Below are 17136 nucleotides of genomic sequence, written 5' to 3' on the forward strand. Positions count from 1 at the left end.
CCATTGAATTCTTCATCCGCAGTGTTGCTACCCTAGAGCGCCAACTCGCTGCTATTGATGGGAATGTTCACTCCTTGATTTGTGACAGTATGAAGTAACATTTACAAAGATGTTATACTCTATTTTCATATTTAAGTTGCACCTAATTGAACCAGCCAAACTATGGAAAGAAAACAGTGACTTATAGTCCATAAAATATGGTAAAAACAAGGGCGTTTCTCAAAATTGAAATACTTGTTACATGACATGACGTGTGCAAGGTCCGAGATTAGCACCTATCAAGTGCCAAATGTTGGTGTAAATACATTCAACCAACATGTGGTTGGTCACACTGTAGTTGCTCCGATTAGATTGCATTCTGTCGTATATAAAAGTGACTGTGTGAAATGTGTTGTTCAAAGGTGTGAATTTCAAAAAAATCATTTCAAACAGTTTGTATGCAATAAAAATTCCTTTGATTGTAACTTGTTTTTGTCAAGTTATCTCCGCCGGAAAAGGCAACTGAATAGCAAAACAAATGGCGATCCAATGTCATCTGTGTTTTTTTTCATGGTGCCCTTGATAAGACAAGTCTAGGACCATAATTCCAAAAACAGATTAATATGATTACAAGATGTGTCGAAAATCTTCCTGGTGGCATTAGTCTTATCTTATTCTGGACATTGTACTATGTAAACATTTTCTAACACATCCGTGAGGACAATGGTGCAGTCCATTGGCAGTGGAAAGATCCATAATTCCATATTTCTAAATTGCTCTACAAAGAAATATTCAACTTTTAAGTTTTAGGTCCAGAATTCCACATTTTCCAGGCCTAATATTCTTATCAAAAGAAAGTATTTTTTTCCACACCAAGATATTCCAACATTAAAACATTTCACTTAGTATTGTACAATATACTGCTAGAATTATTTGTTTGTGTGCACATTTTCTTTGCCAGTAGAGGGCAGTGTTGCATCTATACAGTACAGGTAGTAAATATTGTTGTTTTTGTACATATTTTCTTTGCCAATGGGGGGCAGTACTCCTTGTGTACTGTGTATTGAGGGACAACAAAAACACATCAAGTGAGCCAGGCTGTTTTCATGGTTATGCAAAATGACAACCACTGCTTCAGTTTCAATTCTGGCACCTATTATTAAATAAGTACACAACAAAAATATAAAAATTAGCTCAACTCAATACAATATTACAAAAAATATTTGTGAAGGTTTGTGCATTCTAATTTACTGTGGGAGTTTAAAGATTTCGAGCGTATGTATACTACATTTTAACACGCTTGTAGTACAAAAAGAATTTCTCAAAAGGAGAATATACATACACGCTGTTGTTTTTGAGCGAACGCTGTAGCCGTACTTACGGTAAAGCGTCATTTTTGACGTCATTGTCGAACCCGCCCCGCCCATCGAGTAAAAGCGCGAGACAGCCAGCAAGTGTAGAAGTTCCTTGATTGTTAAACATCTGAAACCTTTAACGACACAACATCTAATTGAACCTGCTCGACGGAACTTTTATATTACCTTGTTTTTATTTGGCTCTTTTTCGTTCTTCGTCGGAGGGAGACGGTGAGTGACACAAAACAACACGACTTTTTACTTCGAAAAGAGCGTATTTTAGTGTTTAAATATCTAAACGAAGTCAAACCCATGCATTGTAAGACCGACATTTCATTTATTATTTATGATTATTCCGGTCATGTTTGGCAGTGCACACAAGAAGAGGGCTGTCAGTTGCACTCTGCTCAGTTATCACTCGCTAATTCGGTGTTTTTTAGTGTGTTTTTCTTCTTCTTCGTCTGTCTGTCTGTCAGTCTGTCTGTGTGAGCGACGTTCATGCATTCTTTCCCCAGACACACCACTCCCTGTAATGAAGTCCTAGAAGATGAGCATCTATAGCTGGGATGTCCAAAGTGCGGTCCGGGGTAGCTTTTGTTGGCTTTCCAAACACAAAGATGATCCAAAACACTATAAAACAAATGCATAAACTGCAATTAAGTGCTGAAATGACGTAGAGACTTTACGCTAACAAGGAAATGCTACAAATGTGGAAAAACAAGCACATACCCTACAAGACAACTGCATGGGAGAAATGTTGCAAGGTGATGGAGTTGGCCATTTATCAGGGGAGTCGGAAATGTTTATCTTTAAAGACATAAGTGACATGCTTAGAAGAAAGTTGACTGACTGAAAAGGTGCATTTTCCTTTGTTTCTTTGTTAAACTAATATTTTACAGTATTAAACGGCAAGACACTTAATGTTAGCATAGTATAGGTCCGGCTCTCCTGGTAGCTTGGTTTCATTTCTCTTTTGCGTTTGGCTCTTGTATTTGGATCATTTCTGTATTTCAGTGTTACCCTCATCACATTCTAAAAAAGGCTTCAGTAAAAACAAAATGGGTTAAATAAAATGGCAGAGAAAAAATATAAATGTTGATAATGAACTCACTCTTGATAATATGCTTTGTAACCTATAACATTGTGTTTTACTACAGGACTGTAATCCATGTACGGTGGGTCGGAGGGGGGGTTTAGTTGATCTCATCTTCAGTTTGCATCTTGTGAGATCTATTTTACTTCAGAACTGCTAATCGTTCAAATACCATGCCGCAGCATGCGGCAACTTAACACTCAAAAGGTAGCTAAGAAATAGAAAATACATGTACCAAATACAAGTTTAAAACGAAAAAAGCAACTATTTTAATGTTTTCTCATATTGCATTTTGTCCTAGTACAGCATTTATTAAATTATGCCTTCTGTGGTGCTGCGATGACTTCAGCCTACCTCTGGGCTCCTCTAGCTCCCTCTGCTGGACAGAGCATTGCAACACCTCAACAGGCGCAACCAGTGAAGTGCTGTGCTTTGGGTCGAAATGCGTTTTGGGAAAATGTTAAAATGTATATGTTTTTAAGCTAGTATTGGTACATGTTTGTATAGTTAGGCAATGATTTGGACTGGAAATCATGGTAGTTATTAGTATCAACATTGCTACTTTTTCAGTTTTTTCAGCTTGAGTGTGTGCACGCATGTGTGTGTGTGTCAGGTATATTATGTCTGTGAGTTGTTGTAACTTGCCCCTTACCCGGAAGGGCTGCTGATGTTGTTTAGAGCTTTTTTCCCCCCCACTTTTTGCATTTAAACCGTACACAGTAAGTAGCTCTGCACAACGTTCGGATGAAAACAGTGTGAACAATACATTTCAGGTAAAAATTTTAGGACCAGTTCAAAAATTGTAAGGATTTAGTTTTTGCACTGTTGGCTAGCGGCTATAAGCACAAAAACAAAGAGAAATGGAATTCATTACACCAACAAATATCCCGGCATGACATGATCATGCATGCATGAAAATCATGCATGAGAAATTGAACTGATGGTACGTACAGGCGGTCCTTGTTTTATGGACATCATACGCTCATAAATTATGAATACTGTAGAAAAAGACAACTAAGTTACGCCTGCGCGGGTGGAAGAATATGTAGTCGTGCGTCGCTACAATGAGGAAGGACACTGTCACTTTTGTTCTTCTTAGTGAACATTTTTCCCTTCATTATGTCTCCCAAGCAGGAGGCAAGCGTGTTTTGATGGCCGTGGGTCAAAGGATTCAGTCATTCATTCATTTTCTACCGCTTATCCTCACAACGGTTGCGGGGGTGCTCGAGCCTATCCCAGCTGTCTTCGGGCGAGAGGCGGGGTACACCCTGGACTGGTCGCTAACCAATCACACGACACATATAGACAAACAACAACAATTTGGAGTTGCCAATTAACCGAGCATGTTTTTGGAATGTGGGAGGAAACCGGAGTACCCGGAGAAAACCCACGCATGCACGGGGAGAACATGCAAACTCCACACAGAGATGGCTGAGGGTGGAATTGAACTCGGTTTTGTTTGATGGTAAACTGGCCTATTTGCTACTTTTAGTGTCTGGCGTATAGATTTATCCATATTATAGTGTCGGCTAGGCGTAGTATATGGAGGTTTGAGGTGCTCATCTAAGTGTTTAAAAACGACTCAACTCACCACCGACAGGGGCTGGTCATCTTTTCAGTTATTGCTAATGACTTCTTGCGGTCTTGTGGACGTTTTCCATTGTGATGCTGCTTAAAATGCATTATGAATTTGCACCACAGGAAACTTGTGCATGACAAGTTTTATACTCAGCTGCAACGTCTTTTTTGGACTACTCCTTGCTTAACACATTAGCAAACGCTGTTGTTGTGATCACTTGAGTGTCCGAATGTATATGTTGGGGTGCAATCCACTGCTTGTATTGGAGTGCCTAATGTATATTGAAATAGATGCAGGCTGATATTTATAGGTTATTACATGGTTTGTCTGGTATCAGGCCAGGTATCATGCCCCCAAGTGTCAGCTGATACTGGCACGCATCTTATTATCACATACTATTTAATCATGAGCTTATTAGCACGTACTATTTAATCAAAAGGCCATTTTGTTTCCAGAAAATGTTCAGTTTATTACATGTATTATATCTAAACAGTGTAAACACAATAATTGCAAAAATATTTCAACAATAATATTTTATCAACAGTCTTATCTTATCAATGTGTGAGAATTAAAGTTCCATGAATCAAGTTTGGGTTTTTTAGTGACTGGAGAAGCACTAGGAATATTTATACAGTAAAGTCTTGTTATATCAATATTCTCGGGAGTCGGAAAAAATACCGATATAACCAGACTATCCATATATCCGATCCTGCGCCGAACTGCAACAGAAGAACCAACTGCGTTCGTGGTTTCTCTCGTGTGTATAGATTCTATACAGGCATGTGTTTGGCCAGCTATGTGGGGCGGGTTGAGCATGACCTGTGAACCAGGAAGTGCGGGAATCGGTGTGTGTGCTGCGCTCTGGTGGTGGAAGTGTGAAAAATAAACTTGACTGGAAGCAGCCGTTCGCCGTGTTCTTTTTTGGTATTGAAATCCTTAAGCAAAGATTGATTTAAGCTGCTTTTGTATCGATATAAGCAGACCAAATTGGCTGGCGATATAAGCAGACCAAATTGGCTACGATGACCAAAGGGCATCGTAGTAACCGGGTATCGTACTAACGGAACTAATTATATCATAAAAGACTAGAAATTTCCCGGGAAATGAAAATAGTATCGTAATAAGTAGTAATTCGTTATAACTGATATCGATATAACGAGACTTTACTGTAGTTACAGTGACAAAACAAACGCTGTGTGTTTACGCTCGTGCGCTGTTCTATGATTGGTTGTTTCACGGGCACGATACCAGAGCAGCGCGCTCTGAGTGGACAGCTACGGGGGCTGATACTGGACATGGTTAAACTCTATAGTTCATCAGTATCACTGTCCTGGGCTTTGACACAGTATCATTTCGGCCTTTTCCCGTATCATTCATGGGTGGTTTCTAGGGTACAGGGCCAATTAATACTCTAGTATGTGATAACATCCGATACTTGTGTTTTTGCTGATATCGGCCCGACATCGGATCGGGACACCCCCAATGACAATGCTTTGTTTTTGGAAAAGAAAACAATGATTTCTGCACAATGGAATTGCGGAAGTGGACAATAAAAACAGAATTTACTGTTTAACGCGGAATGAAATGAATGTTGTGAACCTTCCTGTTGGGAATATTTACCCGGCGGATGGCTCAGTCATGGCGGAATGTCACTCCAAACACTAAACATGTTGAAATAGTGATAAATACAAGTGAAAGTTGGGGGAACCTCCTCTTACGGAGTGTGAATGGAAGCCAGCAGGGTTTGCTTAGTTTAGCATGCTAGTGTGGTTGTCAATTGTCTAGAGATGCTCTGTTAATTGATTGCAAGTCTAGAGATACATGTTGCACATCTCCACAATCGTTTAATCTAAGGATTTATGGCTGATTGTGAATCGATGGAGGAGGCTGCTACCGAAGCAGCCTTATCTCTCCCTTGTCAAACCGCATACACGGTCGTAGCGTTGGATCTTTCACAACCATTACTATGCATAATGCAAAATGGTGAGGTGCTCACAAATGGCCACTGAAAGGTGTACTAGGTAGCTTAATAGTTCTGTATTTTTTAGTGAGTAGTGGTAAACGCTAGATAAAGTACGGGGAGGTGCAACTGAAACTGGACTGTGTCTATGCTGAAATATTAATGAGCAGAGCTGCAGGGCATGCTTGGTTGAAAACTATTGTTGTTTGAAACATAAAACATCAGCTGATGGGAGGGGGGCAAGGGTTGTGTTTTTGTGAGTTGAGGGATTATCATGACACAGTTGGATGTAACTGGCTTCAACAGGTTGAACTGGCCAGATATGCAGGAGGTTGTAAATCAAATAGCAAGCATGTGATCCTTCCGAAGTGAATGGAAACACCAATTATCTTTTCACTCAGTTTAAGGGACAAACGCAATCCAAACCTTCATGGAATGTTTAGATCAGGGGTCTCAAACACGCAGCCCGCGGGCCAAATGTGGCCCGAAGGACACTAGTTTGAGGCCCCCGCCTTGATATGAAAGTTTAATGTCAGTGCGGCCCGCGCAAGTTTGATATGGATGCTGTATGGTATCATGTACCCAGAAAAAATTATTACGTTTGATTAATGTTCATTCAACTGTTAATAGTTATCCTGCCTACCCGTGTGGAAGTGGTAAGTTTTTGGCTATTTAAGTTTAAAGGAAATAACTTGAAGGCTACCGTTTAGGTCGCTAACTCTCTAGTTTGCGAGTTAGCATGTGTCTCAAGACCCTGCAGTTGCGCAATATGTTGTAAATAAAAAGAGTATAAATGTGACTATAGTCGTGTTTTGTCTACAGGGCTCTAATAATGCTTTGTTCATTTTAATCTGAAAAAAATTATTTGTCTACCCACCAACTATATGTGGTTTCTTAAGTTTTTATTATTTGCCGTTTTATTATTATTATTATATTTATTCATTTATTACTGATTGATTGATTTTCTTTATTCTTGATTTGTTTATTTATTTTTCATCTAATTTTGTGTAGAAAAATAAAAAGTAAGACATTTGAGAACAGTTGAATGTTTTATCAGAGCTTTTCTTGTAAAAAATTGGAACCAAAGCGAAGTTTAAAAAAAAAAAAAAGTGGGTTTTTTTGAAAACCTGATGCTGCCCAGTCTCACCCAGACCCTAGCTCCAGTGACCCCCAACTAAATTGAGTTTGAGACCCCTGGTTTAGATGCACCATACAACATTTCTCCATATTACTCAACTCAATTGTAAATGCTTGTTTTAAAAGCATACCACCTCTTGCTGTAGCTCTTTTGGCTGTGTTTTTTAAAAAAAATCAAGACCATACATGCTCTACCATAATATTTCTGTGTGCAAAGGCTGCAGGCCGTAAATCTGTTAAAGACGCTGGTGTAATGCTAAGAGTCCACTGGGCCAAAGACTATTGTGATTGGCGTGTAGTGGCTCGCTGTGACGCCTTCGGCATGTTGCCGTTAATTAATTCGGTGCCACAGCAATCCACTACGCAGCAATCGCATAATCTTTGGCGCGAACTGGCACCAACTGACGGCGACTCAGTGGACTCCTAGCATCATTGGTGCAACTTGACGCGCGCCATTACATTCCAGTGGATTCCAATAGGCGGATTGTTTGCGACATTTGATTCCACTTGGTGGACACTTTGCGCCGATTGCTTGATGCAAGTGGCGCAACAAAGATTTTAAACATTTTGAATTTTTTTTGCCGCCGTTACGGGCCACCACGAGCCAGTTGGGAGGCAGTTTGAGCGACTGCACGCCAATCGGCACCTTGTTGGCGACACTAGGCGCCACAGCAAATTGCATTGGCGTGAACTGGCACCAGCTGGTGCCAGCCCAGGGGACTCTGGAAAAGACAAAAAACATCAGTGCTTGCGTAGGTCAACCTAAGGAGTAGACAAACGGAGGGTTGTACAGAAGTGATCAGAACTTTACATTAGGGATATCCAATATTGGCAAAACTATTTTCATTCATGCTGTGTTTATGTGTGTCGGTTACCCAAATGACTGCCTGGATTGGTACTTGCTGATATCAGTATAGTTAGTTAGTTAGTTAGTGTAATATTGGTATGTTGGATATCGGTAAGAAAGACAGTATCGAGCATCTTTATTTACATTCACTTATCAGGACATGAATGTCATATCAATTTATACATCTTTTCACATTGTTTTTTTTGCATTAGAGACAAAAAACGGCGATGACACAACTGTACGATAGAGGAGATCATGTTTGGTGCTGTTTTAAGCTGTGAAAACAGCCACAAGGTGGCAGAAGTGCTCGGCATGCCTCTCTCCATTGTAAAAAACCAGGAAGTTAAAAAGCATGGAGGTGTGTAACATGCAAGAGGTTACGCATTGAATGCGTGCACGCGTGCGCAGTCACATGCACACACAGAGTTCAGTTCCAAATGTGACAATTGTAAAAGTTTATGGTGTTATATTTGTAAATAATACTTAAGGCATATATAACAACCCATTTACTCTTTTATGCATCTGGCACATAATTTTATGGACAATAGTCATAATGTAGCAAGTCCCAGGTGCACTATGACGCTGTTCAGCCTGACCACTGACTTTTTTTCTGTTCTAGCTAATTACAAGGGAGTTTTTAGCTGTGGCTGCTTCAGGAAGTCCTGGTGTTGCATAAATCCTGCTACAAATGTGCGATGAGGGTGGTCATATTAAACTTCCCCGGTTCTGTGCCACCACAGAGAATTTGTACAGCAAGTTTTGCACTCACTTTTTCTGACTTAAAAATACTGCTGACATCACTTGTACTCTTTGCTTGACACACACTGAGCCCACGCTGTTGTTGTGATCACGCGGGCTCTCATGCTAAATAGAAGTACTTGCTGATGGCTAACTGGCTGAAGTTGCAACCTCAGTTGCTTTCAAAAGGAAGTGTCTTTGCTGTATTTGTGCTTTCATATCTTTTGTACGGGCCCTATCCCTGCCAGACAACTGAAAATGTAGCAAGTCAGGCTGGGTCCGACACAATGCTGTCTGGAGAAGAAGTAAATACAGTAAAGTCTCGTTATATCGATATCGGTTAAAACGAATTACTACTTATTACGATACTATTTTCATTTCCCGGCAAATTTCTAGTCTTTTATGATATAATTAGCTCCGTTAGTACGATACACGGTTATTATGATAATCCGGTTACTAGGATGCCCTTTTCATCTCCCGCCAGCCAATTTGGTCTGCTTATATCGATACAAAAGCAGCTTAAATCAATCTTTGCTTAAGGATTTCAATACCAAAAAAGAACACGGCGGACGGCTGCTTCCAGTCAACTTTATTTTTCACACTTCCACCACCAGAGTGCAGCACACACAGCGGAAAACACCCGTCCCTCGCGCCTACCCCTCCGGGTGGCAACACCTTCCCTATCGATAGTTCCGGGGTGAATTATGTCCCGGTAACCGGTAATCACTACAGCGTAAGTTTATTTTTATTTACTGTAGTACAAAATGTATTGTAGTACAAAAGCATGCTAGATACGCAATCCATGAACTCAAGGAGAAAATTACATGCCATATCAAAGATCCGCCCACTTTTAATGCAGTTCGGCGCAGGATCGGATATATGGATAGTCTGGTTATATTGGTATTTTTTCCGACTCCCGAGAATATCGATATAACTTTACTGTAATATTGTCATTGTAAAATTCAGAATCACCACCATGCAACAGCAATGATGATTACATAGTATCCTCTCATCATTAATGAGATATGATGATGGTCATTTTAGACCCTTTAGTTGGTGGTTGAGTGAGACTTTTTGTGGCTGCTTGTGGGGAAGATGTATCTCTGTTGCCATGGTAACCGCTTCACGAGTGGTCAATAATTAGAGATAGAGCCGATCCGATCGAGTGTCGGGATCGCATAATTCCCTTATCAGAAATCACTTCCTGTTGCTTATATGTTTTCAGGATGGGATTTTGTCTGTTCGGAGGAATTCCTGTCCTGCCGACTTCCTTTTCTGACCTTATACTTACTTCCGGTTGCCTTCTGGGACATATACGTGCATATCATTCTGGATGTACTGGATATCTGTATACATGGATCATATCAAAAATTAAAAATGGGGATCAGTGCATTGCCAATTATTGCATTCAGTCTTGCTAACAACCACACTGGATGGTATTTGTATTCCACAGCATTTAATTGTGATGTGATGATGCTCCCATGGAACAATATATTTCCCCAACACATAGTGAAAAAGGTGTGAACTGCAGTTTTCATTCACTCAGAGGATGCGGCGCTGACGCACGTTGAGGATGAATCATCCAGTTGCAAGATCAGGACCCTCTTCTGCCGTTGCGTCAATGCATCACATACACACACCCACGCACGCTTTCAAAGCCCACAAAGACTACAATGTAATAAGCCGTCTGTGTTTAACCTTCATGTTTCTGCCTTTGCCCATCCACGCTGGCTGTATAGTGCACGTGAATTAGCGTTTATCACATGTCAGTACATTCGGGTCCTCAATTACCTGCCTGAATCTCTTAACACCCCCAGAATGTCAACTCTGGAAATGTTTATCATATTTGCTCTGCAGGGAAAGACTGTTGTGTTATATTGAGTATTACTAGATGCATGATGCTTCCTCGTAGCTTTAGAAGATTGAAATAACCTGCTATGCTTTTACTGCCAATTAGCAGTCTATCAGTGTTATTGCCTCCACTGATGACGTTTGTGGGACAACCACAGAGCTTTATGGTCTGATAGTAAGGCCCCAGGCAGGATGGGAGGCAACAGGACTTCCTGCCACACAAAAAGATAATAGTCGCATTCAAACAATTCAAGGATCTCACCTTTGGTATATCGTATACATAAAACCTGAATCATTCAGTACATTTGAATGTACTCAGTTCAGCAAGATGCTATTGTCTGCTATAGTGGGTAATACAAATGTAAAGGTTTCCTCACTCACAGTTTATCAAGTATTTCCTGTGAACACAACTTGAGATGGATGTGATCTTCTGACACGTTCTGTCATGTTCAAAGTAAAGTGGTGAGATTCACATGATAAAATATATCATCCATCCTGTCCAGTAAGTATGACATGATCACTGTGTCAAAAAGTGTGTGTTGCCCACCAAGATGTGTTTGTGTGTTCTGTTCACCCCACTGGGCTGGTATTTGCTGTATCAGCAGGGTCTCTCGATAGTGGGGTAGCAGCAATGACTTAGGATGGAAAATTCCACAGGACACCAGTGTTTAGCAGAGTGTGCATGCGCGTGGTGTGTGCTTGTTGATATAAATGTATGCCCTCTGTACAAACCTTGTTACCATGTCAATTATTATTTGTGTTTCATTTGATTGTGTTATGATAATATTAAAACTACTCTCGTATTTCCTAACAGTTTTATTTTACCAGTTTTTAGTCTTATTATATATTTATTAGGGATGTCCGATGTTGGCTTTTTTGCTGAAAAACTATATTGTCCAACTCTCAATTTCCGATACCGATATCAGCCAACGCAATGTATAACATGACATATATCCTGTTGTGGAATGAATATGGATGTTGCATACAGTAGTTTTTCATGATCGGGATCAAATCTGATACCGATATCGACCGATATCACATTTTTATGCTGATATCGAACATCCCTAATATTTGTATGAAGTACATGTCAAATCATAGAAAAGTAGAATTAAATACAATATTGTATATTTCCATAACAGTGTCAGTTCTGATGGGATTTTAATGATTATTTTAATAACCAATTAAACTGTCGATTATTATTTTGTGATTAATTGATGAATCAGATATATCTTGTTTTGGCTAAAACACAAAATAACAACTCTGCTTTCATGGATGATTACAAATATTCACATTTGAGAGGCTGAAGTGAGAGGATATTTACATATTTAAATGATAAAACGATGAATTGACCGATATAGTTGTCGATGAATTGGGTAATCAATTAGCCATTGATTAATTGAGTCATTGCTGTAGATCTAATTAGCATAACATCATAGAATGGCCAAATTTACATGAATCAAACGTTAAATATCTCCATGTCTTTTTAAAAATATATAAATTACTGTATAGGCTGCATGGCGGTCAAGTGGTTAGCGCGCAGACCTCACAGCTAGGAGACCCGAGTTCAATCCCACCCTCGGCCATCTCTGTGTGCATCTCTGTGTTCTCTTTGTGCATGCGTGGGTTTTCTCTGGGGACTCCGGTTTCCTCCCACATTCCAAAAACATGCTAGGTTAATTGGCGACTCCAAATTGTCCATAGGTATGAATGTGAGTGTGAATGGTTGTTTGTCTATATGTGCCCTGTGATATGGGATGGCGACCAGTCCAGGGTGTACCCCGCCTCTCGCCCGAAGGCAGCTGGCATAGGCTCCAGCACCACGCGACCCTCGTGAGGATAAGCAGTAGAAAATGAATGAATGAATTCAATTATGTACCCCAAATATGTACCCCGTTTATCCCAAAGAGGTAATTTTTATTGTAAAGATTGTTCATCATCAATGGCTAATTTGAGTTTTGGTTAAGTCGAGAAGTGTACACTGTATTATTAAACGACAATAAAAATGGGCATATTTCAGACGTAGTGTGACATGGTGATTAATCATGATTAATTCATCTCAAAATCATGACTAATCTGCTCCAAATGTGTCATGATTTGACAGCCTTAGTTTTTATAATAGATGAAAATAGTCAACAAATCATCAAAAATAATAAAGTACCATAAGGAGTGATACTCAGTTCAAATATTCATGATGTATTCATGATGCTGCTGTTGCCAAGTACTTAGAGTGATCTTGTGTGCTATCATTCAAGCGCCAACAGCAGAGACCGTGTGGTCCTGCAAAGCTGTAATCTCATTAACTTCACGTCTATTAAGTTAGAACGCTCACTGGCCTCAGCGCTCGCTCTTCAAACTGTAAGATGCGTTCAGGCTTGAGCTGTAAATTTGACTTTGTGTGATGCTAAAGTAGTTATTTTAGAGAGGTCCAATACAAGAGGTGTAAAATACTATATCAAATATAAACCCTTGGCTTTAATAACATAAAAATTATAGTTTAATTCAATGTTTGAAAGGGATTCATTTAACAATGTACATACTGTATTCATTCATACTGTATTGTATTCATAATACAAAGGCAAAAAAACGTCATTATGATATTGAGTGCTAGTGGTCCACTCCATTTCTTTTGTTCCAAGATGATCTCTGCTGAGTCTCCATTTACTTTACACAGAAATATGGTCAAGCATGTGATGTTTGATAGACAAAACAAACTTATTTTTAAATTGTACGCAATGTACGCATTGAGTTGTTGTGTCAATACACTACTCTCTTGTCCCCCCCAGGTGTTTTAAACCACTTCGGAGCGCCTTCCCTTGTTTGACTCCAACCGCCATGGCCTCTCAGGCTGAGTCCAACCCCGGGGTACGATCAACGACCCCTCCTTTGAACTCTGGCAGATCTCCGCCTCCCAAGTCAACAGGTGAAACGTCATGTTTACATTTTGTTGGGGAAGTAGTAGAGGAGTTGCTAACATGCTGTTTATCAAAGGTGTGAAGTATCAGGATGTAACACGTCTTTTTTCGTCCAATCAAGAGTCCCTGCATCCTCCAGTGTGCCGACACAGAGACCGCTCACCTTCCCCAGTACGAGGCTTCAATATTCCCAGCCCCATGCCCACGCGCAGGAACAGGACCTGTTCAGCGTGAGCACACACACACACACACACATGCAAAAACGAAACTAAACCGCTACCATACCGCACACCCATTTTGTGATGGTGGTGGAGATCTGGGGTCAGGAAAGTACCATGATAGTCCAAAACTACGACAGCAAATACAGGCCTCTTGCAATAAACATCCATTCCCTTCAGCAGGAAGTTGTGAGTAACTTATAGCCTAGTGGCTGACTCACCTACTTTCAAGTTCTCACTGATGGTGTGGAACCGGTGATTGGTTCCAGACCTGACCGCGATAAGGGAATTTCCACGAAGTAGGACTCAATATTAATAAGCAGAATATTTTTATACTTAGCATAGAAAACCTGTTTGTGACCTTCTAAATACAAACAGACTGGGGAATGCAGGACAACATAAGATCCAAAAAAACTTACCACTTCCACACGGGGTGGGAGAGCTTTTTTTCACTCTACTATGTTGGTCATGCCATGCCATGACTTCATGCACTGTTAACGTAATTTAATTTATTTCTCATCAATGTAACATTACTGACACGTAGTGACCAGAATACTACATATGAATTGTCTTTCAATATTTTTGGACTAATAATAGACACCGAGCCAATGAAGAAAAATGCATGCTGTCCATTCTACCTGTATTTTCACAGATTTATAATTTAAAAAATGACATTCCAAAAATACATTTTTGGTCTTGTCATCTTGCCAATGATTTACAGAATAACAACACCCCACACGGCATACTTTCTAACCAATCCAAATTCCTCACGGCTGTAACAAGTGCATCATTGTCTTGAGCTGACACACACATTTATGGATGTTCTTCATCATTGACCGCTCCCCCTCCCTTTATCCAATCTATACAGGACGGCCCGTGCATCAGAGGGTCCGGTGTTTACTGGTTTGTGTAAATCTTTTTCCCGCTCCAAAGGCCATGGCTTCATCACGCCATCCGATGGGGGCAGCGACATCTTTGTCCACATCTCAGAGTAAGTGTATGTGTAAGCATCCGAGATAATACACATGTAAAATTAATACTGTACGTTTGTTGTACTGTTGGAATTTATTTAAATTCATTGTTTAAATAATTCTACTGCCTCAAGATTTTTTTAAAGAAGCCCTAAAAATGCTTACTTTTATCTCCGCCAAGCACAGCACGGAGATTATGCTTTTGCCTGCGTTAATCTGTTTGTTTGAGTTCAAAGTAACTTGAAAAGTGCTGAATAGATTTGGATAGATTCGGGAGAACTGATCAAATTTTGGGTGGGATCCGGACCACCATCTAGATCCAGGGGTTTTGGAAGGATTCTTAGACATTGCGAGATAGGACTGTTTTGGCATTTGTGTGTATAACTCCACAAAAGAAATGGTCAGAGCACTTTTAGCCTTTCTGGTACATTGTGCTTTCATGCGAAATATTAGCATGCTAATGTTAGCATGTTAGTATACTAATGTTAGCAGACTAACACTATTTTCATGAGTAGACACATATATAAACACCACTATCATGCTAGGTGTCAGCATGCTAATGTTAGCATGCTAGTATTAGCATAGTAAAATTTTTACCCATTTCCATGGGTAGACACAGGTATATAAACACTCAGAACTATCATGCTAGGTGTTAGCATGTTAATGTTAGTATTGCTAGCATGCTAACATTAGCATTTTTGCAATTTTTATGAATATGAACTTGAGCAGAAACTGCTGTCATGCTAGGTCTTAGCATGCTATTGTTAGCATACTGACGTAATCATATGCTTTTCTTGTTGTAAATTAAATTAAGTTTTAGACATTTAAGAAACAGTTACAAACACTTACAAAAATCTGCAGTTACACAATCATGTCTTGCCAAAGCATCTTCCTGCTGTAAAATGTTGAGTGAATTGACTCGTGAGACGGCACCCTCTGCTGGATTTATACCTGAAGTACTTCTTCTCTACCTGCAGATAGAGCCATCAATGTATCTAGTAATAATCCTTTGTAGGCTTATTCACACTGAATCTGAATTTTTCCAGCATTGAGGGCGAGTATGTGCCAGTGGAAGGTGACGAGATGAGCTACAAGGTGTGCGCCGTCCCTCCAAAAAATGAGAAGATCCAGGCCGTGGAGGTGACCATCACCCATCTCAAGCCGGGAAGCAAACATGAGACCTGGGCAGGAAACATCGTCACCAGCTGAACGCTTGAATGGTGCATTGGGGTTGGATGATGGGCTGAACAAACACATTTAATCATTGGTAACTTCCATTGTAAAGTCTTCTATGGATTTCTATACTAGGGAACAGTTGGTTTGATTGCTGTATGAATATAGATGTATAATACCAGGGGTGAAGATTCTTATCGCAAAAACAAAAAACCCTCCAAATATTTGGTGTCTTGCTTGGAGTACTTAGAAATTGTGCTTATTTGGGAACATGTACAGTAGTGTGTTTCAGTTTACTGCCAGGTCACGCCTACAATCTTGGGGCGAGTGTCAAGTCATGCTGAAATTTCTCGTCCAATGCCACAAGGTGTATTACCAGGTCAACACTGTGCCGACTTCCACCGTCAGAACTTAAACTTTGGATTGTGCCTATTGATACAATATCGGTGTTTGATTGTGTGTGTGTGTGTGTGTGTGTGTGTGGATGGGTGGATATTAAAGACTATCAATATGTAAGTGTATTATGCCTCTTTCCTCTTAAACTGAGATGCACTGCCTGCATAAAGACACTTGCGATAACCGATAATTTTATAATTAAAATTCTTATTATAATTCTTATACATTATTATTATCATTAAAAAGATTTGTATTCCATTATCTATTATTATTTTATTTTCTACTCTATTATATGTATGTAAGTCAACGTGTCAGAAGAGGAGTCGGAAGAAGCAGAGCTTAATATTCATCAACTGTTATTTAATGTAATCATTTTTTATGTATTTAATTTATTTTAAAACACATTTTTGATGTATTTTTAAATTATTATCTCGTGTTAGTATATATCGTTCTGTAAAAAAATAATGTACACATTTTTCCCATTTGCTTAAAAGTGTGTTATATGTTTATGTGTTTATGCTTCACTTATGCTTCACTGATTTTCTCAAGCATTGAGATTTCACACTTTGTTCTGCGGTCCATGAATGCACCACAGCTCAGTCTGCCCTCAAAACTTGCAGCAATGTGAATTATCATTCATTAGTTGTGATAACTACATTTTATACTCTTGATAAGTATAATACTTATATATATGACTTTATATGTATGAATTAACTTAATAGAAAATATATATTTTATATTTATACGGTGAAATATATATATTTCATTCAACAAAAGAATCATTTCAGGATAAATGTAATCACTTGGAAACGAGTTGTCATGCCAGTCACTTTCATGATAAACGTGGATTTGCTGCCATCTGCTGTCCATATGTCGGTAATGCAAGAAAACCAAACTTTCCGATTGTATTCTTCGACGGAAATGCCA

At 39.5% G+C, this 17136-nt stretch overlaps 1 protein-coding gene across 1 annotated transcript; it reads left to right on the forward strand.

Annotated features, from left to right (window-relative positions):
- The first annotated feature begins 1395 nt into the window (after window positions 1–1395).
- On the forward strand, window positions 1396–16365 carry carhsp1 (calcium regulated heat stable protein 1). Its single transcript, XM_058050231.2, has 5 exons — window positions 1396–1565; window positions 13323–13459; window positions 13573–13681; window positions 14538–14660; window positions 15687–16365. The coding sequence occupies exons 2-5, from the start codon at window positions 13372–13374 to the stop codon at window positions 15847–15849; spliced, it is 483 nt and encodes a 160-aa protein (XP_057906214.2). The 5' UTR covers window positions 1396–1565; window positions 13323–13371; the 3' UTR covers window positions 15850–16365.
- Window positions 16366–17136: the final 771 nt, after the last annotated feature.

This window comes from Doryrhamphus excisus, linkage group LG16, assembly GCF_037039965.1.
Source record: "Doryrhamphus excisus strain RoL-2023G ecotype Guam linkage group LG16, RoL_Dexc_Guam_v1.1, whole genome shotgun sequence".
Lineage (NCBI taxonomy): Eukaryota > Metazoa > Chordata > Actinopteri > Syngnathiformes > Syngnathidae > Doryrhamphus > Doryrhamphus excisus.